This window comes from Anopheles moucheti, chromosome 3 (genome assembly GCF_943734755.1).
Source record: "Anopheles moucheti chromosome 3, idAnoMoucSN_F20_07, whole genome shotgun sequence".
Lineage (NCBI taxonomy): Eukaryota > Metazoa > Arthropoda > Insecta > Diptera > Culicidae > Anopheles > Anopheles moucheti.
In genome coordinates this window covers 66522152-66547396 of record NC_069141.1, presented here as the reverse complement: position 1 = coordinate 66547396, position 25245 = coordinate 66522152, and the positions used below count along the sequence as shown (strand labels likewise).

The following is a 25245-nucleotide window of genomic DNA, read 5'->3' as shown; positions in this document are numbered from 1 at the left end:
GTCAGATATGACGGTCAGCAGCGCCCGGCGACTTGGACATGGATGCTGATCAGGATTCCAAATAGCATGTCAAACGTTAAGATGAAGTGTTAGAAATGTGGCAAAATATCATCCAAAGTAACGAGGAGCTTAACGTTTTAAGTGGGTGTTGGGAGACTCTTTAGCTATGATGAAGCACGGTAGACATGTTTAAAATACTGAATAGAGAATGTAAAATAAATAATAATAAATAAAGTGCTGCCATGGGTAATTTGAAAACAAATTGTTGATGTCTTTTCTCACCCACAAAATCGGCTGCGATCATCGCGACTGTCACCAGAGGTCGCGTACTGAGCGCACAATTTAGCACGTGTTGCTGGCTGCCCGAAGGCCACACGGGATGATGGTGGTTCCAGCACCACCGATACGCAAGCCGGGGAACCATCCTGGCGGCACCACAAGGAGCATAAATTAAATCGTAAAACTAGTAGTTGATTGTATATTCATCAAGCTATTTTATACGGCCGCGATAAACTTGACGCGGCAACGCGCATCAGCAGCCGGGGAGAGCAAGAGCGAGGTACAAGCTTTACAATAATCCTCTAACAAATATAAAAAAAACACACACACACAGAAAGCAAAACAGAAACCGCATCGAAATCCCACCTGGAGCCCGGACAGTGCCGGACAACTCCGGCCAGCTCGCTAACGCTAAGCTTTCGGGGCTTCTGTTCTGTGCGGCGCGGTTTGTTCAGCTTTAGGGTGATGATTATTAGCATCATTTGCGCTTCGACACGGGGCAAAGGAGCAACTGGAACAGGGGTTATAATCTTCAGTAGTCAAAATTTTCCCAAATCGGAATCGGTTTGAGGGTTTCCCCACCCACTCCACCCATCGATCGGCAGGGTTTGCTAGATTTAAATGAAAATTACATTAAAAACGCATTACACCCGGGATTATAGCTGGCCCGATGGACGGTTTAACGGATGGGAGTCAGAAAAATAATAAAAAAGACCGTATATTTCACCATCAAACCGATGGGGCGCAATAAGTAAAATATTGGATGACGAATATTTGTGTCAAATTGAGGGAAAACAGCACTTTCAACTTCAGGTGGGTGTGAATTCCGAACAGAAAATGGTTGGTGACGAGGGAGGATCGCATTTTCTCTCCCTCCCACACTCCATGTACGGAAAATCCCACCTAACCCACCGGAGAAGGTGTGATCGGTGCGAGTGCGCTCATTAGCAACAGCGTTACCCGGCAACGCTTACTTACATTCTCGCACGAGGCGTACACGCGCGATCATCTCGCACTCAGCGCTGCAGCAACGGGATGCATCGCGGGAAACGATATTTCCCGACCACCCCGTTTTGGGACGGGGGGTTGGGAAGGGAGAGAGGAGATTGCACCCTAACCCTTCCCTAACCCTGGTGGGCCACCTCCGTTCGGCACCGGTACCGGTTGCGGTACGCCTCAAAAGATCGCTCGAACGGATATGATGGGGATGAGGTTTAAATTTTTTAACGATGATCATCACCATTAATTAATATATATAAAATAGACATAAAGTGGCCTGTTTTATCATGCCGCCTTTTGCGGAGGGGAGCTTTACGTTACGATCACCATTTTGCGGCCGGGACTAACACCATATGTGTGTGTGTTTAGGGGGGATGAGCGAGAGTAATGCACGTTTGATGCATTGGTCGGCTATAAAGTACGTGCTACGACCGGCTCCGGTGTTGATCGTTCCATCCCAATGTTATTTTTTGTCTCGCCGCGTGCATCCTCCTGGTCGTCGCTGAGGTAATGCGCTCAGGTGCATTCGGTACGTGCGTTGCCAAGGCTGTGGATAAGCCATTTCGGTAAATAGTTTATCTTCCAGCTGGTACATCCATTTTGAAGGTTACAATGTGGACTCCACCCTTCCCCGTTGGGGTGCGCAACGCACGAACCGAAGGATAGGGCACGGAGCACTGGTTAATTACTATCAGATTTGATCAGTTAGGCAAATTTATTGCAAACTCGCTAGGCGAAAGAAGATGATGCCGTAGCCTTGACGGCTTCAAAACGGCCAAAGTGTGTCGCCGGTGCGGTAAACGATTGTCACCAGCCGTGTGAGTATTACTTGCTAATTTTATAGTGTATAACATTGTCAGCAGGGAAGAGAATATAAACAAATTAATTCATTGTAATGTGTGTAAATGCTGTAATGGTGGATGATTGGAAGGTTCTCTCTCTCTCTCCCGCTCTTATTGGCGTAACGACCTACTAGGTCAAGTGTGCCATTTCTGGACTTTGGATTTCTAGACTTATTTTACCTCGTAGAAGGATAGACAGTCCTTGCTACGAAGGATTGGTCCGGGGACAGGATTTTGGTCCAGTCCGTTCGTGTGGAGACCTACGCCACTACCATCATGCTATCGGGCCGCCACGGAAGACGCCGTTTGAAATATTTAACGCCGTTATGATATTTAACTAACTCAACGGAATCGACGGGCGTCTAAATGAGGGTTAATATTTAAGTTACATAGTGGACACGATTTCTGGACGTACCTGTTGAACATTGGACGCCGAACCATAACGAAACAATTAATAAAGACTTCAACATCGCCCAAATGTTGCTTCCAGTTGTTCCTAACTAATCAATATGTCAACAGATAGAAATAACTGATGTCTACATTTAATGCCTGCTTGGGGCGATCTCGTGGTGTATTTGGTAGTAGCACCCGTCTTCTCATGACAGGACCTATCCAAAATTCCGTCCGTCAGGACCTACCCTTCGCAGGCAAGACTGACTATTGAGTTGCGGTTAAATAAAGTCAAATAAATCTAGAAATGGCAGGATTCTTGTGGATGTTCTGGTGCTAAAGAAGAAGATATCGGATTTCACTATGTGAGTATGTCTCGGATCTTTCATTGGAACAATTTTATAATGATTTTCCAGTTATGATAACATAACTAATATTCGGTAACATCTTTTTTTTAATGGGGAGGGAATAGGGTCCTTAAACATCTTAGACGTATAATTACCCTTAGACTAGTTGGGCTGACTTTAACGTATTAACTTTTCCATCGCAAAATGTGTGGGTTTTCCATTGGGTTTTTCATGTTTGTTTTCTACTGTCCCAAAAATTTCCCCATTCCAGGCTGTGCTAAATCAGCGTACCTGTCTGTTTTGTTGGTAAACATTGTTTTACCTGCCGAATAGTTATAGAATCATTTGAAAATGAAATGATTACATCTGTTTAAACCCATTACTTTACCTGGTTCATAAAAACAATCTTAATTGGGTAAAGAATTCCTGGTAATTAACAAGTGGTAGTTGAGTTAGAGAAAACAAATATTACAATTGTACAACATTTCCTCTGGTGTTTTTATTTTTGAAAGTAATTATTTTTTTAGATAATTTTGAATTAATTTAATTAAAAAAATCTCGAAAACTGTCCTACACATTCTGCTTAGAACATCAACCACCGCAAGGAAGTTGTCCGACGGGAAGAATGTCTCACTCCCGCTATGAGCTGTAGCTCTGCGCGCGAGAGAACTGGTGAGCGAAGATGAGAGTTAGTAACAAAGAGAGAAAGAAAGAGAGAGAGCGAGAGAAAGATCACTTCAGGCCGCAAAACCCCGAACAGCATAGAACAGCATAAAATGCGTTCCGACGCCGAGCATAAACGAACCGCACGGTACGCTCGCACACTTTCCAACCGTACGTCGTCCGGGTGAGATGTGAAGCTGTGCCGCGGTGCGAAACCGGAGTTTTCAACTTGTTTCAGAGATCCGACCAGTCGGAAGGTAACAGCCGTCGGTGCACCGTCTGACCTGCAAGACCGTGCGCGGTCTCGATCGTTTGTGGCATCTGTGAATGGAAAACAACTGTGCAGTAGAAAATTTCTCGTCAACAAAAACAAACAGAAAGCATTGCGGTGGTTCGGGTAAAGTCGTAATTTACCAAGTGTAGCGTAAAAACCGATTTGTGTGATTGTTGTGCCCGAGTGGAACGTAGTGCAGGAGCAAGATCCTTCCAATTTTCCCACGCCCAAAATTGCACGTGTCCCCTCGTCCAGCAAATCAAAACGGACGGTGATGAGTGCGTTGAAACGTGTCCGCAACTTTGATCGTGCTGGCAGCAGGGGGAAGTTGTGGCTGACGGGAAGACAACGGTGCTGTTGTTATGCGTAACGTTTTGGAGCAGCATAAACAGTGTGTCGATGTGTGATTGGTGGCGATCAGTGCGGTGCCTCGCTTTGGATGTGTGCCAAAACCAGTGTTGTGCAGGTGCAGCATGAATCGAATCGTGGGTGAATAAAAAGAAGTTAAATAAATCACCACTTCTCTCTAACTAGACGGAATGCAGTAAAAGTTGTGAGGTTGTGCAGCTAGTATGAAGAGCGATGCGTTTAGGTGGCGTACGAAAAATACATTTTCTGAAGAAAAACGAAAGGTGCAGTGGTCCATTCTGATGCTTATTGAAGGCATTTCGCGGTGATCTGACAACGTTTTGCTCCACAAAACAAATAGTGAATCTCGCCTGTGTGCCGTATCGCTCACGTATCAAAACATTCTACCGGCCATAGAACGCCACAAGAAACAGAAAAAAAACAACACACACAAAACAATGGCGTTTCGGTGTCGAAGCAGCAGCCACTGGACGGCACTGACGGTAAGTCGAGACGATTGCACAATTTCTAATAAAGTCTGGGGAAAACTCCCCACCCCACACCCCACTTTTGCTCATCTTATGTGGAGCATTCCCGCTTCAACAGGTGTCAACAACGATTCTTTCCCAAAGCCCAATTCACACCCACGTGGCAAGCGTGATGTTTTGAGACGGTCGGTGGTGCTATGCCCTATGTTTTCGGTGTCGATACGATTGCAGCATGAAGCAAACCACCACTATCGATCGATAAGGTGGCAAATGATCAAACAACCACCGCAACCCTTACTGGGGAGGGCGCAACGCAAGCGGCAAGCGAAAAACCATATGATCGATTTGGTGGTTTCGAACTCTATTTCGATCACAATCGGCCATTTTTTTGTATTTATGCTACGGAAATTTCCCCATCTTGGAAAAAAAATCGAATTTTCATCGAATTTTTCCATCATATTTCACCATTTGGAGATCCTCAATTCCTTCGACTAGTCTGGTCGTGTTTGGTCCATTTTTTCACCACCACCACCATCACCAGCACAGCTACTGCCACCGGAGTCCTTTTGAAAAGTGAAGATGCCGCAACAGGCGGGCACACGCCGGCCTACAGTCACTTATTACTAAATTATGTATAATTTCAGGTACAGTTTACTATCATTATTATATCATTAATGATGTTCCCTGCCCGTTTTTGTTGTTGTTGTTGTTGTTGGTGGTGCTCTCAGTGGCCAAGGGCAGGGTGGCTCGTTGCGAGAATGCTGCTGCCACCGTCACGCACAAAGCGACCGAAGGGAAGCAACAGGGAGGGAGGGAGGTGAAAAAGGGGTGGGAGGGAAGAAAAAGAAGTAAGGAAAAATGCTCGTGCCGCGAAATCGGTCGCGGATTCGATTCCGCTGAAATAATTACCGATTTGTTGTGTTGCGGCAGCCGGTTTTCACCTTTTCCCGCCATGATTTTGTTGTTGTTGTGCCCGGCTGTTTTTTTCTCTCTCTCTCTCCCTCTCTCTGCTCTTCATTTCCTCGCCTGAACCTTCTGCTTGCAGCCCATTATGATTTGGTTCGGTTCGTTTTTTCCTCCCCCTCCTCCCCCGGTCCACCCCGTCCCCGCATTCCCATATTCAACACGCGGTACGCCGTATTATTCATCTCGTTTGAAACCCGGCAACCGTGCGGCCCCGCCAGACGGGGCGGAAGAATTCATCCCCGTGGGCCGTGGGCCCATGAAATTGATCGATTGGAAAACGTGCCCCCGAAGGGAGAAGGTGAAGAAAGGACGGAAGCGCTGGATGGAAGGGGCTGGGAAGATCGTAACGAGTAAGAAAAGGGAAGATGTGAGGGCACGTGCGCGCACGCCACCGCAACGAGCTGCCGTTGCGAATAAAGCAAAAAAAAAACCCCCCACACACACACACACACATACAAGAAAAACACAAAACGAAGGAAGGAAAAATAAAACGAAACCCTTTGATCTTTGGCCGGCGCTCAGACAGGTACGTGGTGGAAAGTCCGGAGGCCCGGACAGATCAAAAAGGGACCGCCACCAGCCACCGGTGAGGCTGGAAAAGAGGCACAATTCCGCGTGCGAGCTCGTGCGCCCCCACTCGTCCGTCCAGCAGAAAGAGTGAGAAAACGCTCGGCCTGTGTGTGTGTGTGTGTGAGGGGGTGAAGAGTACGCGCTACAACCCCGCGCTTTTGATCGTCAGTTGATGTATGGTCGCGGGTGCTCTCTCTCTCCCTCTCGCGCGCGATTGCTCTTTCATACTAGCTTTGCCATTACCATCTGATCCTCGTGTGCGGCTCGACGCTATTCGCCCTCCACCCAAGGTCTTCCCGTGGATCACCGTGGCTTTTTTTTTTGCTACACCGAGATCGGAGAGATCGCGGCTGCCCTAGACGGATTATGATTAACGACGGTGTGCGCAGCGTCGGCGCAGGATGTTTCAATTAAAATCGGCGGCAGTGTGTGATCATTAGCGCTAGTTGACAGCCGTTTCCCAATCGATCGAGGATCGGGCGGCGATCGATATAGCGCATGATTGGTGGCGCCTCACGAACGGTGCGTTGCTTGGAGGGGAAATCAAAATCACAACCACAAGTCCACCAGAAAGGGCACTAGCGTAAATAGATATAGTGTCGTTCGAATGTGGGCCCTAGTGCTTTGGAGAATCTTTGCGCTTGAAGCAACCGAATAAAAAAAACAAATTTGGGACCAAAATTCCCCAAATAGCACCTTTTTGGGAGAATGGAGACACAACACAATCTTGATATGCACCCGGAGAAACAAAACAACAAAATTTCTTTATCATCATAAACACCGGGAGACAACGCGTGAATATGCTCGCCCGTTTGTCGGCATCGCAGTTTGATTACAAGATCTCCGACGACCGACAAGGGCGTGCGACGGCACGGTTTGGGTCGTACAACGATATCTACTTACGCGTGGTTGGGATGGCATTGCCGGACTTCTGTTTTGGAGTGCGTTCGGTCACCCAAAGCAAAAATGTACCAAAAAAGGTTTCGCAAAGGGGTGTCCAATTGTCCACAGGGTGAAGACATCTCTGGAGAAATTGTTTGAGAAACTTCTGTAGAACAAGGAGCAACTGCAGTAATTTAATGTTGTTTAAGTATAATTAAATGCTAAACCTACATCACTAGATCCAGAATAGATCGTTTCGGCAGCCTCATTAACCCTTCTGATCATGCAAAGTTTCAAAAATACCTTTCGGTTTTTCGCTTCATTATCCAATTTCGAGGCAATCTTTCATAATGTGCATAATTTACCCCTGCTTTGAAGTTCTCAAACCCACTCCCAAACAGGGGCGCAATCCTTTGAAACATTTCTCTCTCTCACGTGTTTTTTTATTTCTTGTTTTGCGCTTGCTCCGTGCCATACCGCCGTACGAGCGAAAGCGTTCGTCTTTGATGTTGATCGTTTTATGTTCCGGGCGCAATGCAATGCCACAGGCCCCCTCTGGGGGGGGGGGGGGGGGGGGGGGGGATCAAACAGTTCCAGTGGGTCCGAACCGGTGCACGGTTTCGGATGGGCCGATATCGTGTAAATAAAGCGCAACGGCGAATAAAAACATGCACCCGCTGGACGATGCAGCTTGCGGTGATGATGCGGGGGCCCGGCTTCGAGATGAAAGGGTCGCCGATCGTTTCAAGCGCGCTGTGCGAAAACTTCAACCGAAAAACAAAACAAAAAAATCGGCGTGTGGTGATCCAATATCTGCATAACCCTATCTGGTGCAGATGTGCAGCCAGTGCAGTGGCAGAAAAGGGCGTAAAATAGACTACACTAGCCGGCCGCTGGTTGCTTTGATGTGCGCCATTACAACCGGACCATCTCTAGCCGCAATCGTCACTAACGATCGAGCGCAAAAATCAAATAGCACCAATAGTTCTGCCACGGCTGGTTACGGTTACGTCCCGTCGGAAAAAGCACGCGAGACCGGTACAAATTCGCATACCGAGACACAAACGTGCCGGCCTAGTGTGGTGCTCCCGGTTGGTCTCCCGGACAGCTATTAATTAAATGGGGAATTATTTAAATTACATTATAATTACCTCGACAGCTCTCGACCGGCCGGCCAATTATAAGACGATTAATCGCACGTTTGCGCACGCGTTTCGCCTGCTGCCTGCTGGCGGGGCATGATGGAAGGCAAATTGGAGTGCACCAGATGCACTTGATTGTTTGACTGTGCGCCTTAGCGTAGCCGTGTGCTACATGGCAATGGGTATTCACTCGCGAAGGTGAATAAATAAGTGGCGCTTAGAAAAGCAGGGTTTCGTTTAAGAACCCGGACAAGAATTGTGGAAATAGAGCAAACAATCCATTTTACTACTGCAATTAGCATAATTCGTTTGCAAAATCATTATTTTTTTTGTAAAAAATAAAAAAAAAGATCACATTTTTCGCTCCCTTAATTTGCTTGTTGAAGACTTCACCTCAAGACTTCCAATAAATCGTCACCTAACTCAACAGAAAACAGTTACGCAGGTTGACAGTTATACACCAAAATATTTCATCCCAAAACGAACAAATTCGGCAAAGAAAATCCCTCCCATATGCTGGTGCCGCACCGAATGTCCGGCCGATCCGGCTCGCAGCGAGCAGGATTCCCCGTGTGTGGAAGAAAGACCACGCCAAACCCGAACGGTGTCTGCACCTGTTGTTGTTGTTGTGCCCTTTTTTTTGCGGAACGGTGGCGGCTGTTCGGTCGTGGCTTCATTTTTGCTTTTTACCTCCGGTCGTTGTAACGTGTGCCTTGAACTTTGCCGCCAACAGCAGCCGGGCCAGATCGGTAGCGGGAGCTGCCAAAGTGCATCGAAATGCAAATGGTGCGAGCAGCAGCGCTGCAAGAGTGTCGGCAATTTCATAAACAGAAACGTGCTACTGCGCCCGATCCTCGCGCAACCGTCCGGTCCCCGGGTGGGCCGGCCGTAAGGTGTGAAAAGGGCACGGGAAGCGTGCAAGGGAGCCAGTGAACGAGACATGCACCCTGAAGGCTTGAGGGATTTGCTTAAAAGTTCCGGGGAGATGTTTTTTTTTTTTCGCCGTTCCGTTGCTCCACCGCGAACTGCTGTCGAAGCGTGTGCAAGAAACAGAAGCAATCTCGCTGCGGCCACATAAAGAGGACGCAAAAATGCATCTCGCCGCGCTAATATACGGTCAGGGTCGTGCAAATGTATGTAATTTACGTGCAATTTTAGCTTTACAATAAAAGCGTCCAGTGGCCCCGCTGTTTGCCCATCGCACAACGGGTCCGGATGCTAATCTTGTTACAAAACGTAATTGGGGGAGCTGGCGAGCGGTTCCCTTGGGGGCCTTCTTCCCTGTTCGGGGGTTTTTGGTTATCGTCGCAACGGAGCGACGGTGCATGCTACGAAAGCATATTGTATTGTTGAGCTGACGGTGTGCTTTTTTCGTAGCAAAAGAATGGTTTGACTATCGAAAACCAATTTTCTGTACATTCGGTCCTTGCTGAGACATGATGAATCAAAATTTATTCAAAACAGAGATATAACACTAACTGCATCACACTCAAATTAAGTTCCAACAGATTAGGTCGATCACGATTTTAGTACAGAAAATTAATTATTCTTACAATAGAGAAGATCTGGATCTATTTCTAGTAATTTTCGGATAACTTGTCCAAGAACATATGGCTAAAGGTCCAAAAAACATTTCATCCAACATAAGGAATTCAAGGACCTACGAGTAATGTAAGGCTTTTGTAGAGAATATTGAAGTTTTAGGAAGATGTAACAAGATCGCAAATTGTTTCTCGAAGCAGTTCGCTGCCGTTTACTCGACCAGTTGCGTTTGGATCCTTGACTGGTTATTAGAGAGCGCAATAACTTCTTATATTGTGAACCTTTCTTGGCCGCAACTTGACAAATACCAAAAAAGGATCTATCTGCATTTGATGAATTTTTAACTGTAGGACTTTTTTCTCTTTCCAAAACTGAAATTACCCTACTTGGAGAAAATTGGGCTTTGCTTTGAGTCGATAGAGTCGAATTCGTTTAAGGAATTTGCAAATGTCTAATACTTGTTATGAGGTATATTTCGAAGCCAATCATACAAATTTCATTAAAACCCTTTTGTTTGAATAATTAGTTTACGTCTTCTTAAGCTATTCTATGAGCTTTGTTTGGGCAGAATGATAAATACAGTCTCTTCCCGAGTAACGCGAATAATGTGTGCCAGCGAAATGCGCGTAACTCGAATTCCCTTTTTTAATATCGTGTATATTTAGTATTCAGGGATCGATTTCTCATTTTCACATTAATAAGCACAACAATTTTTTTTTATTTTTTACGTTTATTTCGACAATTAAAGTAAATTTTTAACATAAATTATGATAATAATATTAAAATTTATAATTTATATGCTGGGAATATTTCAAATTTGACATTTCACAAAATCACACAAACTGTATCGCGTCACTCGGGAAATTACTGTAGAGCAAAATAGAATAAATAAACCCACTTGCAACAATCAATAGCAAGCAATACTTCATGCAGGATCACAGCACGCAATAAAACGTTTGTGTCTTTATTATCGACTGCCGGTTTTTTATCAAACTTTCAACCCCACTGTACATTTAAACACCCTTCTGCCTGGGGGTTTGAGGGTTGCTGTTAATTGACTCTATCTCGATCAACTTACAGGTAAATATTACATCACCTAACCAATCGGTCGATCGGTCATAAGTGTGCATTCTGATTGGAATCGGTACGATCGGAACTGCTCGCCGAACCACCCTGCCGGGCGCACCGGCAGCCGGCGTCCGCACAAACATCGGATATAAATAAACCATAATAGAGGCACGCACAGACACTCGCAACACTCGCGCGGCATGTTTATCAGAAACCACGTGAGTGCGTTTAATGGTAGCGCTATCGATCTTGCAACACCGACAAAAATACACACTCACTAACACACTCTCACTCACACGGCAGAGCGTTTTCGCTTCCGTTTTAGCACCCCTGGAGGGGGGGTAGTTTGGACCCGCGTTGGAACAGGTGAAAGACCCACCGAAAGACGAACCTCTTGCGCGTGCAGCTCATGCGTATGTTGCTCGTAAAAACAGCAACGCAATGCGTCGTCGCGGTGTCCAGCAGTGCGACACGCAGCGCGTTTATGGTGCCGCGCTCAGTACTTCAGCTTCCGAGCTGTAATTCCGGTGCGAGGGAAGAAAACTATAACAACACGAACAGATTACCCTGTGCAGCCGGGCATCCTCGCGCTGCGTGCTGAGAAGGAACATTTTCATCCCGCCAACCTCATTACCCTGCGGCCCCAAGACACAACCTCCCCTCCTCCCTTTCGGTTGTCCCTTTACGCTCGCACTCGAAGGCTCAACAACGGAACACGGCCGGAGTGTGTGTGTGTTTTTTTGTGTTTGTTTCGGAGCATCCTTCACCCTTCCGCTTCCCGGACGCGGAACACGGTTTGCGGACCGATTCGTCGCTGTATGGGTGCGAGCGAGTGTTATTTTGTCGGTGATTTTTCTTTGATCTTCAGTTTGTTATGTTTCGGTTTCGGTGCTGCTGCCCCACCGGCATTCATGTTGTTCCTTTATTTTTTTTTTTGTTACTCGCCCCGTCCATTCTGCCACCTTCAACCCTCTGCCCCTACCGGTGCTTGGGGCGGATGGTGGAGTGGTGGCTTTCGGGGCGGCACGCAAAGGGAACTCGAGCGAGACTGTTTCGATCAGCTTTCTGCCCCTTGCTGGCTGCCTCTTCGGGCTGACTTCCTTTTTTTATTATTGGGGCTGTTTTTTTTTGGTTGCTGTTGTTCGAGTGTGCTGCGTGTGAAGTGGTCTGTGAGCGCGGGCTCGCGTCCATCGCTCAAAGATGCGCGGGCTCGCGTCCAGGTGCGCCGAAGCCGGCATTGAGTCGGATGCTGCGTACGGATGGTTCCGGTAGATTAAGGTGGTTAAGGTGTTCGTGAATGCATCTCGCGAAGGATGACGCTGGCGATTAAATTGTTCGTGCGAGCGGTTGGATGAACAATCCTTTTTTTTTTTTTGGCTGCTAAACACAGATTAAAAGGGGGGGAAGATTTCGTTTTTTTGCTATCGATAAAAAAGAGATCTTTAGTGTGTAAATGTTAATGCGGCAGTAAACAGTTCTTCATTTAACTCTACCCTTTCAAAAACAACAAGTTGTTGGGAATTCACTAGTAAACATACTTTTACTGTCGTAAAGCACCGTAATTCGACATTGTGCTTCAGGAGATTCATAAATCTTTTGGGAGTAAGCTCATGGTTCTTCGCGGAAAATTCACAGGGAAGTCTCTTCTCAAAAGATTAATTGAGCGCAGCACTCTAGTTCATCGCATAGGGGCTATTCGACAACAGGTTTACGGACCATTCCAAAATGATAATAATTTAAGCAATCACTGGACGCGGCAGACAGGCCAGACACTTAGTAAACAGGACCAGATATCCGCACTGCAGCTATGTTTGTTTTCACTCGCACTGCCCATTGCCCCCGTAGCCGCGTTTGGTCGATGCTGCGAACCGCGATTCGACATATTTCCCCACCCCGCTTCAGTCAAAGCCTTCCGAAGACGCGGACGCATGGATCAAACAAACGGTGGCGCACAAACAATCAGACACACACACGATCGTGCATTGTCGGTGGATTATTAATTACCTGTCGGGTGATCGGCGATAGCGGATTTATAAACACTGTACGCACCTCCCGCCGGCTTCTGGCAAATGTTCCACCGTGCGTGGGTACTTGGCAGTGTGTGCGCGCGCGCAAAAAAAAAACAGAAAAACAGCCACAACAACATCCAACCGCAAAGAGTTGTTTATTTTGATTTCTTTCACCACAACCGTCCCGTTTTCACTGAATTCCGCACGCAAGTTCTCGCTTGACAGGAGGCCGCAAGTTCTTCCAATCCGTGTCGTGATCTGCGCGCGGCACAAACTGCGCTACCCAATCGATCTCGCGCCGTTGCTTCCCCAATTTCGATTGGAAGATATTCGATTCTCGGCTTTTTTTTTCTCCTTCCATCCCACCCCCCCCCCTCCCTGTTGGAATCCGTTACCGTCCGTGCGCCCGTATTCCAACGAATCGGTGCGATGGTGCGGCACTTTGATCGTGGATGCCAGCTAAAGGCCGTGGCCGCGTCGCGATCAGCGGGAGAGTAGATAAATTGGAGTGGCAAAGATAAGACCGGCTGAACAGTGGTAAATTAATCGTTTGTTTATGTCCGGTCTGCCGAGGGCCGGGTGAAGCCCGCGTAACGGTGGCCTTCATTGTGCCAGGTTGTGCTGTGCGCCCGCCGGGTGAAGATTGATTTATTGTCCAATGGCGTCTGGCTACCGAAAAACTCACCCATCGGCTTACGGTAGTCGGATTAATTTCTTTTCCGTTTTTTTTTCTCTCAGCCTCCTTCTCGAAAAGGGGCCCGGGGAGCATTTTAGTGGCGGCTGTAGTAGCAGTAGGGCGCACGATGTCCTGCGGTTTTGTGTCGGTGGTTTTTTTTTGGGAGGATTTCGTGCGGTAATTCGTTCACGGTGAGCCTGGCGTTTTTAGCAGACATGCCGGCACGGATTGATAGCCGTGCGTATTCGTTTGTTCTGTACCGACTGTACTGGGGCCTGGTGTGTGTGTGTAAAGATGTTGCATTAACCCCCCGGTCGGTAGCTGAAGATATTTCCATATCCGGTGTAGGCTTACGAAGGTATGTTAGAGTCGATCATCCAAAAGTGATTCCCATCCGCAGTGTTCTAATTTTAGATACAAATAAACACAAACGTGATGATGGATGTGGTAGAGTTTATTTCTTTTTAAACCTGATTAGCGTTTGAAAAATGCTCATAAAACGTTTATCATCGCATCACCCATACAAAGTGTCCCGTTCGTCGCTTGTTCGTGCGTTGCTGTCTTTCATATCGAACGTCGTTTTTAACGCCTCCGCACCCATTAATCTCCTCCCTCTTGGTTACTCTCTTTTCCCTCAGGTGACAGCGCTGGTTCTCATTGCCACATACTCGCTACCCACCGTACGGTGTCGATCAGTCAACGTAAACTCACCGAATCATCCGCACAGCCGACACCACCGGTCAAACATATCGATCGAAAGCAACTCGATACAGCGGCTCGATGCATCCGGTGGCCACCGGCAGAGTGCTCACGGAGCCGGCAGCTTTAACGGAATGTCCTCCCAGCCACCGCTGCTGAAGCGCGTCTTCCTGTCCAACCGGACCGTTACCTGTAACGATGGTTCGCAGGCCGGGTTTTATCTGCGCAAATCGCCCGGTTCCCGCCGGTGGGTGGTGTTTTTCGAGGGTGGATGGCACTGTTACGACCACAAATCGTGCCGCACGCGGTGGCTCAAGCAGCGCCACCTGATGACGTCCGTCCAGTGGCCAGAAACGCGAGATGGTAAGTGTTTGCAAGGAAAGGGGGTACGAAATGTCACACTAACGATTTTCCGGTTTTATTATTTTTTTTTTTTTTTCGAACAGTTGGGGGCCTTCTTTCCGCATTGCCATCGGAAAACCCGTACTGGTACAACGCAAACCACGTGTTTGTGCCGTACTGCAGCAGTGACTCGTGGAGTGGAACAAAGATTCGTCCCGATACGCGCGATGGGTTACGATTTATGGGTTCGCTCATCGTGCGTCAGGTGATGTCCGATCTGGTCCCATTGGGGCTGGGACACTCCCAAGGTGCAGATCTGTTGATGGCCGGTTCATCTGCCGGTGGGCTGGGCGTGATGCTAAATCTGGACAAGGTGCGAACCTTCCTACAGAACGAACGAGGTAAGGTGATTTGACAGCTCTGATCCTGTGGATAAATAAAACGCCTAAATGTATGCAATGGGCAATGCACGCTTGGATCTTGGTAAAATGAATGTATTCTCTCTGTTCTCCACAGGTCTGAAAGTAAGCGTACGCGGTGTGAGTGATTCGGGATGGTTCCTGGACCGGGAACCGTACACCCCGGGAGCCGTGGCTGCCTCTGAAGCGGTACGGCAGGGCTGGAAAATGTGGGACGGAGCATTGCCACAGGCTTGTGTGGCCGAACACTCTACGGAACCGTGGCGTTGCTACTTCGGACATCGTCTATACAACACATTAAAATGTAAGCAACCTCATGCGCTGAGTGGATTATCAAAATGTTTTACTAATTCGACCGTATTTCTTCATGCAGCTCCCCTGTTCGTGTTCCAGTGGCTGTTCGACGAGGCACAGATGCGTGCGGATAGTGTTGGGGCACCGGTGACACCACAGCAGTGGGACTACATCCACGATATGGGCGGTGCATTGCGCGAATCGCTCAACAACGTGTCGGCAGTGTTTGCACCCTCATGTATCGGCCATTCGGTGCTGACCAAGCGCGACTGGATGAAGATTAAGATCGACGACATCTCGCTGGCGGACGCGTTACGCTGCTGGGAGAAGTCGAACGCGGACGAGCGTCAGTCACAGTGGCGTTCGATTAACCGAAGCCCACAGAAGCTGCACCGCAAACACAATGGGGGACGCAGGAAGAACAAACAACAGCAGCAGCAGCAGCAGCAGCAACAGATCGATGCGGTTGGTGTGGAATCTTCTTCGGAGCGGCCGCCACGTCCGAAGCTTACCAAAGAGGAACGAGAGCGACGGCGACAGGAGCGGCGTAAGCGCCAAAACCAGCGCAAACAAAACGGTCCCGGCAAGGCGAACGGTACCGGTACGGGGGACACCACCGGCACGCAACTCGGTTTACCAAAAGTTCCTAAACTAGAACGAATGCCAAAAAATAGTACTACCAGCAAACCCACCATCAATCAACCGAAGCGTAACAATCACCGCCAGCATCCGGCCCAAGCGCAGCAGGACGCGAGCGCCGCCCGGACACCGGTGGCCGCCCTGCTGAACGAACCAACGCCCCCGCAGCACAAGCTGCGGAATCAGAACAAAAAGCGCCTGAACGGACATCGGAACCGAAATCGGAAGGCACGCGGTGGAAACGGTGGTGGCGGTGGCGGCGGCGGTGGCACCGGAGGGGGCCGTAACCGAGCGCCCCAAACGTTGGACATTGCGGAACCAAAGAAGTGTTCGTTGCGGTTGCTGGAGCGATGCAGCTGGCCCCAGTGCAATCACTCCTGTCCGACGCTCACCAACCCGCTGACGGGCGAAGAGATGAAGTTCCTCGAGCTGTTGGCTTCGTTCGGGCTCGATATGGACGCCGTCGCGACGGCGCTCGGTGTCGACATGCAGACGCTCAACAACATGGACCATGCCGAGCTGGTGAATCTGCTCACGCAGCAGGTGACGTAGCGCGAAGGGCGGATGCATTCAGTAAACAAAGCGTTACAGTAACAAAAAAAAACTCATCCGCTTCCATTATTCGCCGGAGAAGGAAACAAAAAACCATCGCCGACATGTCGGCTTCATCATTCCAAAACAAGCCAAAAGATCGTACTTAAGCGTTAAGTGCCCTACAGTTCACCTTCCATCTTTAACTACGCATGTTCGGAGGAAGGTGATCCGGGAAGAATCCCGCGGGAAGATACAACGGCGGAGCACCGTAGACTATCTCCAGCATCGAAGAAATCGAAGACACCCGAACGGAAATAGTCTGTCATTCGAGACTACCCCGGTACAACTCACCTTCTCCCGTGTTCCCAGCGGGCCAGTAATTCTGCACAACTTATTTCATACACCGCCCCGACTGAGTGAGAGCAGCGACGGTTAACCTTTAAAGTGGGTGTGTGTTTATTTCATTAAGTTGCCCTGTTGTCTAAGCAGGCGGTGAGTGAAGTATTTATTTGTCTGTACTGTCTGGCAGTTAGAACTAGGTGACGAGATTTGCTGATATTAGAAGGAAAAGAAAAAAAAGCGCGCAACCGATGAACTTGAGCGGTTCATCTGCCTGTGAATACTCCCGAGCTAACAAGTGACAAAACGGAAATCTTCCAACTAAACTCAAGATGTACATCAAGCTAAGCCCAGTATTCGTAGTAGTGTAGTGTGGAGCGCACCCTCCGATAGTATAGTAAGCAAGCTGATATTTATTTTAACCCCCCGTGTACCCCCCGTGTAGAGTGGTTCTGTACATTTAAAAACAAAAAGAAAAACAAACAAACCGACCACTAGTTTGAGCACCGAGCACCGACAGCGACTGTGGAGGAGTACACTCCAGTGTAAATACTAGCAGGAAGCTTAAGCACTAAGCAAAACACTAGCACCCTGTCGTGTGTTAGTGTTTTATAAGGCAGCCCCGAACGAAATGACTACCTCACCGAATGGATGAACGGCATGAGTGACTGATGAACAGAGTGAGCTTTGAACCATCTCCGCTAGAGGGTTCCTGCATGATGATGTACTAATGTGAATGTGAATATGGAGTGCGTGCGTAAGTAAGCTAGGTTTAATCTGTATTATCTGTACCTGCGCTTAGTCATACGTTTTAGCAGCATCGTTTACAACGCGGATCGTAGATGTTTTGTTTTGTATAAGGGTGGAAGAAAGTTAGCATTTTTGCTCCCCCCCCAGCCACGCTCATCTCCAGGCACTCAGTAGTTTTTGTTTAGTGCTGTACTGTTACTCAGCCTGTAGGGGAAGAAGGCAAAACTCACATCGGGATCTGGTGCGAGCTTTTCGGGCAGCGAAACCGTTGCTCACCGATGGGTTTTGGTGGAGGAAGGTTTTTGTACATATAGTGTTGAGCATTATTTATAGTTGTGCGGGTACGGGAAGTTGTCTGCAGCAAGTGTTTAAACTCTAAGCAACGCACGCTAGTATGGCCGAGCGTTAGTAATGTTGGTGTTTTAAAATGGCGGCATACAGATGGAAAAATAATGGACAGATATTTTAAAATAAAACAAAATCAAATACAAACAAATGGCAAAGGAGTGTTGTGCTTTTATGTTGATCACATTTTAAAATAATACTCCAAACACTTTCCGAAAAGACGAGCGAATTCTAAAGTTGCTAAAGAAACTAAACTACATAACCATCGTCAGCAGTGCCGTAGCTACTACCAGGCCGATCGTACTGTCCACGTCGATCATACCCATCATCATCATAATCGTACCGTGGACGTTCCGTTCGTCCACCACGGTACGGACGATCGTAGTCATCATCAAGCACCCGATCATCTCCGACGTGTCCTTCATCGTTCAGCACAATAACTTCACCCAATGTTTTGTAGGGACACCCGGTGGCCAACAGTTCCCGCATGGTTTCACACGATCTCGACTCAATCCAAGTCGTTTGTGGACAGTGCTGGAAAATGGAAGATAGCGATTACTTTAAAGTGGCAACTGAAACCCATCCAGTGCACGCGTACCATGAACATCTGCGCTTGGACACAATCCCCAAAGATATCTTCCGCCACTTCACATTGTTCCATTTCCTCATCATTCGGAACACGACGGCCCTGCAGATGGGTTATCTTCGGCTTGCAGTAGCTGAGCGCCTTCAGGACAACATTAATCCAGGCCGGATCCACTCCGCGAGTTTGAAGTCTCGGGCGAAAAATGCGCACCCGATGAATGCGATCGGTCATCGTAATATTGATCTTGAACAGTCCACATCTTGCTTCACACTGCAAAATTAGACATTGGACAAACACGCCACGTAGAGTTTAATGCTGACCATGAAGCGGTCCGCTGCTATTTAAACTTACCGAGCCTCGTTCGTACCGACTTCCATCAACTTCGGCGTGAATGTACCGACAGCGACGCACTACGTAGCGGTTGATCCATTGCGGCTTAGAGCAACACTCATTGGGACTGGGAAAATCGTCGTGTCGCAGACAGTTTTCCTTTCCGCGCAGCAGCTCCTCGCTGTTACCGGCAATGGATGCAACGAAAAAGAATGCCACTACCGAGCATGTTGTCCAGGTTCTGCTACAGCTCGTCCACATGGTGTAAAATGGTGCCCGTTCGTACACAAACTGATTGCAAAACGTGAGCAAGGTGGATGATTTATGGGACAGGTTTTTTGTTATGATTTACGGATGTTGATACGCGTCGTATCATTTTCGGTTACGTAAGTGGAGTAACGTTGCAGTTAGAATTAGCTGCGCATGTCAGAACATGCTTATTTCAAATGGCATCAATAAGAATGATATCAATCGGAAACAAGGGAACACTGCCCTGAAGGGTTTAGGGAGCAGAAGGAAAGTTTCCACTGGAATGGTGACTCAGGCCAAGCAATTCATTACGCATCAAAGTAGGCGTGCAATAATATGTGGATGTTCCACAATTCGGTAGTTTCCAGTTTAAAATAGCAATATTGCAGTACTGCAATAATATTCTCCTCATCCAGTGGTCATGCACGATATTAAATCATTTCCGTCCTAAATCAATTCGATTCGCAAAATATGCTTCTGTGCGTGTCTGAAAGTCGTCGAGAAATGATAAAACTTCACGCTGTCCACACATTTGTCTTGGTTGTTTGTACATCGTGTGTTAAATTTTTATATACTCCAACAAAGTATTAAAAGTTTTGCAATATTTTACTTCATTTTCATACAATCCTTCACACCACAGGACCATGAACAAGCGATTCATTTTATTGCTGCTCAGCTCTTTGCCAGCGATCAGTTACCAAACACTGGGAACAAACATAAAAGACTGCATTGACGTGGGTGTGCATGTAAGTTTCGTCCATCTTTCAAACATCTAGTAAAGGATGGTTAATTTTGGGTTCATATTTAGGTGAGAGAAATATCCAGCTGCTGCCGATTTGAACCGTTCTGCAGCGAAGAAGCTAGCGAAAAGTGTGACCGAGAACTGCGCACTCAGATGGCACCCAGCTCCCTAGAATTCGTAGTGGTAAGTAGCTGATCATGGCGTCAAAAAAAAAGATAAGTAGTCAAAAACTGCTTAGGAATCTGTTCAACTATGAGCGCACTTCTAAATCAATCCCTTCTTCAGTGTTTTCTAGATTGCGCTTACCAGGAGATGGGATTTCTCACGGAAACTACCGGTATTGATGTACAAAAGTATATTACCTTCTATGCTGAGACAGATAATGACTATCAAATCGTGATCAGCAATGCTGTTAATTATTGTGCCGAAAATCAAAATACCATCCAGCGCGATGCGGACAGGATAAAGTCGAAATGTGGTGCGTTTGCGTTGCTGTTTCACGAATGCGTGGCACAATTTACTTTACGAAACTGTCCAGATGATCGGCTGGGAACTAGTGGCATTTGTAAAGATCTCAAAATGGGTGCTCCGATCTGTGCTTCATAAGGGTTTGTGACAATGTACGAATGTATGCAGAGTATGGCTGTATAGTCTACAGCGTGAATCTTTACGTCAATAGGCAAATAAAATTGATATCCATATCGGCTTGTAAAACAATGTAACGATTTGACAACCTCAGTAGGCGCTAAATTGTCTCGAAATGAGATGTGGGTTTTTGCAAGATTGGGCTACTTTGCGAAATTTCGCTCTATTATTTTATTTATTTAAAACGTGGATTCAAATAATTGTTAATGTTCGTACGCATGAATGACCATCTAATTACGGGTAAATTAAGTCAAAGAAAGTCATAAATGGCAGACCTTGATCTCTTGAGGTAGTTGGGCCGAGAAGGAGGATCATATAAATGTTCCTGTTCTTACAAAAAACTAAACGGTTTAATGGAAATTCAATTGATTTCCATTGGAAAAATTTTGTTTACATACCCTAAATTGTATAGTCTAAATTGGTAAGTTGAGGTCTCACTGTATATCAGTTAGTTTGATTAGCAACTAGTAAGACAAACTGTAAACAAACTATATATATATTGTATATTGTATAACCGCGCATTTCATGTGTTTGACGCCTTTGTTCCAACAAGTCGATTACATTTATAGGGTTCCAACCGTTACACTTTTGTGCCAGCTTTCATCATTGGGTTGATAAATGATCAAGAAAAACAGACATGGATCTGACACTTTGCAAATTACGGGGTTTCGTTATAGGTTAACCGCAATAAAAACTCTTTAAATTGAACTTGATAAAAGTGTATATGCAATATTTAATGCACGAATACGAATATGTTATGTAGATTCATTGACAGTACTGAGTAATGTTTACTTTAATATCGTAGCACATCTTTACTCCGATGGTCATGCAAATTATTGCACCATAACCATGAAAAATCTATTTCCACCGTAAAAATCCTAATGACACTTCACGGCAATAGCACACTTTTAATCAATTTTTGTTCAACATCATGTGGCAAACTTCAAAAATTTGTATAAATAACCAACATTTTCAACATGGCAACAACGCCATTGAAAGACAGTATTTCGTAGCTAAAGATCATGCCCAAGCGAATCTGTTTATTGTTGATCAGCGTGCTGCTAGTGATTTGTGACCAACCGTTGCAAACAAATGCAAAAGAATGCATCGATATGGCTGTGCATGTAAGTTCGCTTATCTTTAACATATTTACCCAGTTGGGAAAGAAGCATGATGAAGCAAGTGTTCACTTTTAGGCCAGAGAAGTTGTTAGCTGCTGCCAGTACGAAGCATTCTGCTCTGAAGAAGTTGACGAACAGTGCAACCAACAGCTAAGACCTCAGATACCGCCGAATTCGCCCAACTTTACAGTGGTAAGTAGTGAAACAGGGTGTAGACAGTAAAATAGCAAAAGAAGAATCCCTTTTAAGTCCCCCTGGCGCTGGGTGCTCTGCATTATCAGTGTTTTCTAGATTGCGCCTACCGAGAAATGGGATTTCTCACGGAAAACAACGAAATTGATTTACCAAAGTATGCTGCCTACCTTTCGCCATTCGATAAGAACTATCGAATAGTGACCGCGAACGCTGTTGGGGACTGTGCGGCAATTCAGCAGGATATCCTACGAGATGTGGATCAAATACCGTCAAGATGTAGTGCATTTGCACTGCTGTTTCATGTATGTGTCACACAGCTTACCTTGAGAAACTGTCCAGCTGAGCGGTGGGCAACCAACGAGATTTGCAAAGAGGTTAAAGCGGGCATTCCGCTGTGTGACTAATGAGGTAGAGTAACTGTGACAAATCTCACTTAAAGTTCTGTATCCGTGCGCGGTACCTTACGCTAATTATTCACGTATCCGAAACCAATAACTTGTCTTGCGTTTTCCGTGTTCTGTATGCGACTGTTTAGTCCGTTGTCTTTCTTTTCTTATTATTATAATTCATGATTGATCTATATGAGATATTAACAAAAATTATCTAGGGCATTTGAGCTAAACCATGTCATGGAACCTTTCATGCTAAAAAATTCCAACAGTAACAAAAATTCTAACAGACACCGCAAGCTTACAGATAAATAAAGCATATCTTTATCAACTGCACAGGTTTTAACTGTTTCATTAAGTATATACCTTTGTTCGCTTACAGTTTAACGTATGATGAACTCTCATATCTCATATGATCTCTACGTTTTATCATCACGCTTTAAATGCTTTTAACGCCCCTGAACTGATGAGTGAGTTACATTTGTAGGGTTCTGCGACAGTTTTCAGTAACCTATGAAGAATGGAATCAATTGATCGAATCCCATCGTTTTTCACACTATAAAGTAGTTATAAGTCGTGTTAAATAAACATTACAAATAAAACTTATCCGATCATAAAATTAGCTGAATCTCTTCCCTGCACGTGACTTTAGCCGCTCGTTTCTGGTGAATAAGCGAGCGCACGTTGCTTTGATCACAGTGAGCAAGATACTTTCAATGTGGCTGCTCACCACATCCTGTGATCTTTTGCTGATCAACCGTAGCCCTATAAATGAACTAAACCTTTCGAACCGTAAATCCAGTTGATGCACCATTCTCATCCACGGAACTCATCATGCAACACCATCGAGTACATCGGCAGCGGACATTATTGGTGATCGGTGTTCTGTTGCTGGGATTCCCGAGTGACTGGCAAACACTGGCTGAAGATTGTATTGAGCTAAATGTTTATGTAAGTGCTACGTAACATCTCGATAAGCAAGGACACAATGGTAATGCTTTTAATCTACTCAGGCTTCGAAGGTTGCAACCTGCTGCAAGCATGAAGCATTCATGGATGCAGTGACATTTGCAAACTGCTTTAAAACAATTGACGCCCAAAACCCGGAAAAAGACGTACAGTCAGTGGTGGTAAGTTGTTGGAACGGCGATGAAACCCTTTATCTGGTGAAACTATCTTCTATTTCCGCTTTTCGTAGTGCGCTTTCGACTGTGCGTACCGGGAAATGGGTTTGTTGCACGGAGAGGATGATATCGATGTGGAAAACGTCAGCAAGTTCCATACCCAGTACGACGAGGCTTACCAGCAAACGATTGCCAAAGCCGTTGATCACTGTATCGCAAACAAAGACAACATTAGACGGGAGGCGGAACTTGCGCCGACCACGTGCAGCGCATTTGCTGTTAAGTTTCATGCATGCGTGGCATTGCAGGTGGTACTAAACTGTCCCGTTGGGCGGTGGACTGACACTCCGATCTGTGAACAAGTGAAGAGTGGTACTCCAATATGTGAAGCCTAACAGAGCTTTAGTTCGTTGGAGTTTGATGATCAGATTTTTGGTTTTCATTGCATGAGAACGACCAGGTCGTATATCGAAAATTCCAAATAAAAACAATTGATCAATTGTATCCCGCTCAATATAACCTTCCTTATTTTGGGTAATTTTCAGCTAAGATACATTATTAGTTATGATAAACAGGGTTCGTCAAATGAGAACGCTCTAGTGAACGCTCATTAAATGAATGAACAGGACTTTATGATTATTAATCAGGGGAGCTTCAGAGCACTAGTCTAAGATCATCGCCACAAAATGTGATCACCCGGAAATGCACAAGGTTTATTAATCAATGCGCAATAATCACAGAAAAATTATTGTTGAAATGATAGCAATAATGAGTGTAGCTAATTCAATGTCCCTGTAGCTAATTTTAAATATCCATTTCAAGAAAATGCTTCAATTTTGAAGTTCCGTTTCGACTATATTAGACCGGTTACGAAGCGTTAAGCGTTAGCGTTAGTCATCAACCTTAATAATGAGCAATTCTGTATTTAACATTCTTACCACTGTGTTACTAATAAATTCATTCTCCAATAGTAAGGTAAATGAGATCAAAATAAACATAAGACTCTAACGTTCGATTGTAATTGTTTCTGTTTTTAATCGTTAAAGTCTTCATCGCAATGCATTACCCAAAGACAGGTAAGTTGGTTTTTTGTATGATAGGAGACGTAGGTTACATTGTGGCATTGTTATTTATTTGACAATCTTCTTCCATCACGAAGCAAGTGGAAATTCCAAACTGCTGCCAGATGGAACCTCTGGCGCCGGAACACTTGTTGACGAAATGTGAAGAACTGGTGGCAGCGGATGTTAATCCCGGAACAGATATGTACGATGTGGTAAGTGAAGATAGCTACCTTGCGACGAGATAATAATCTTACGACGTTACGTTTCCACTGCCAGTGTTTGCAGAAGTGTGTATTTGAGGAACTGGGTGCGATTGACGGGCTTGAAGCACACCTTGAGAAACTCTATCCACTGGCGGAGGCTTATGCAGTCGATTATCGCCACGCGGTATATACGGCGATCGCCGAGTGCAGTAAGCTGGTGCGTAAATTGAGAGCTCAAATCGAACAGATAAGCTCCCAATGCGAATTTGTAGGCGTTTTTGTCGATCGTTGCCTGAGAATATTAATATACGAAAACTGTCCCACGACTCGCTGGAGGGCTAGTATGGTGTGCGCTAAGGTTAGGCAAGGTGTTCCTTATTGTTCAGATTAATAGTATTATTTGAACTTTCCAACAAAAGAATCCTCCTGAGGTTGTTGTGTCGATTAAGCTAGAAGAAGAATTTAAATATGATTTGCTTCTTATCGGTATTTTTCTTTCTCTATTATGCACAAACTCCATCCGACAACTTAAAGGAAAATAAGACACGTTGAAGAATTAATCTTTGAGTTAAAAGTCCTTAAAGAGTTAAGTAGGCGACCTACTAGATCATGCCTGCCATTTCTGGCCTACTAGACCTAATTCTACCACGCACTCGGATAGTCAGTTCTGCGTACGGAGGATTGATCCGGATAGGATTTTATTCCGGTCCTGCCGTGCACACACCGGTGTCGCTACCGGTATGCTTCAATA

The 25245-nt window shown here is 46.1% G+C and overlaps 3 protein-coding genes across 3 annotated transcripts; 2 read left to right on the top strand and 1 right to left on the bottom strand.

The window, feature by feature from the left end:
* Nucleotides 1-4600: 4600 nt before the first annotated feature.
* LOC128304687 (palmitoleoyl-protein carboxylesterase NOTUM) lies at nt 4601-16430 on the top strand. Its single transcript, XM_053041895.1, has 5 exons — nt 4601-4645; nt 14124-14547; nt 14631-14927; nt 15043-15249; nt 15319-16430. The coding sequence occupies exons 1-5, from the start codon at nt 4601-4603 to the stop codon at nt 16428-16430; spliced, it is 2085 nt and encodes a 694-aa protein (XP_052897855.1).
* Nucleotides 16431-18095: 1665 nt separating this feature from the next.
* LOC128302934 (uncharacterized) lies at nt 18096-19083 on the bottom strand (the record flags this gene model as incomplete). Its single annotated transcript, XM_053039784.1, has 3 exons — nt 18096-18380; nt 18445-18702; nt 18784-19083. Coding segments are annotated over 3 exons (843 nt in total), but the record flags the coding sequence as incomplete, so codon positions are not given.
* A 2337-nt stretch (nt 19084-21420) lies between these two features.
* LOC128302933 (uncharacterized) lies at nt 21421-23622 on the top strand. The gene is made up of 5 exons (XM_053039783.1): nt 21421-21522; nt 21595-21711; nt 21801-22088; nt 23117-23233; nt 23302-23622. The coding sequence occupies exons 1-5, from the start codon at nt 21421-21423 to the stop codon at nt 23620-23622; spliced, it is 945 nt and encodes a 314-aa protein (XP_052895743.1).
* The last annotated feature ends 1623 nt before the right edge of the window (nt 23623-25245 follow it).

Coding starts and splice junctions, on each gene's coding strand:
- LOC128304687 (XM_053041895.1), top strand. CDS start 4,601: ATGGCGTTTCGGTGTCGAAGCAGCAGCCACTGGACGGCACTGACG. Junction 14,548..14,630: donor GTGGCCAGAAACGCGAGATG/GTAAGTGTTTGC, acceptor TTTTTCGAACAG/TTGGGGGCCTTCTTTCCGCA. Junction 15,250..15,318: donor TCTATACAACACATTAAAAT/GTAAGCAACCTC, acceptor TTCTTCATGCAG/CTCCCCTGTTCGTGTTCCAG.
- LOC128302933 (XM_053039783.1), top strand. CDS start 21,421: ATGCCCAAGCGAATCTGTTTATTGTTGATCAGCGTGCTGCTAGTGATT. Junction 21,712..21,800: donor ATTCGCCCAACTTTACAGTG/GTAAGTAGTGAA, acceptor CTGCATTATCAG/TGTTTTCTAGATTGCGCCTA. Junction 22,089..23,116: donor CCAACGAGATTTGCAAAGAG/GTTAAAGCGGGC, acceptor TAATCTACTCAG/GCTTCGAAGGTTGCAACCTG.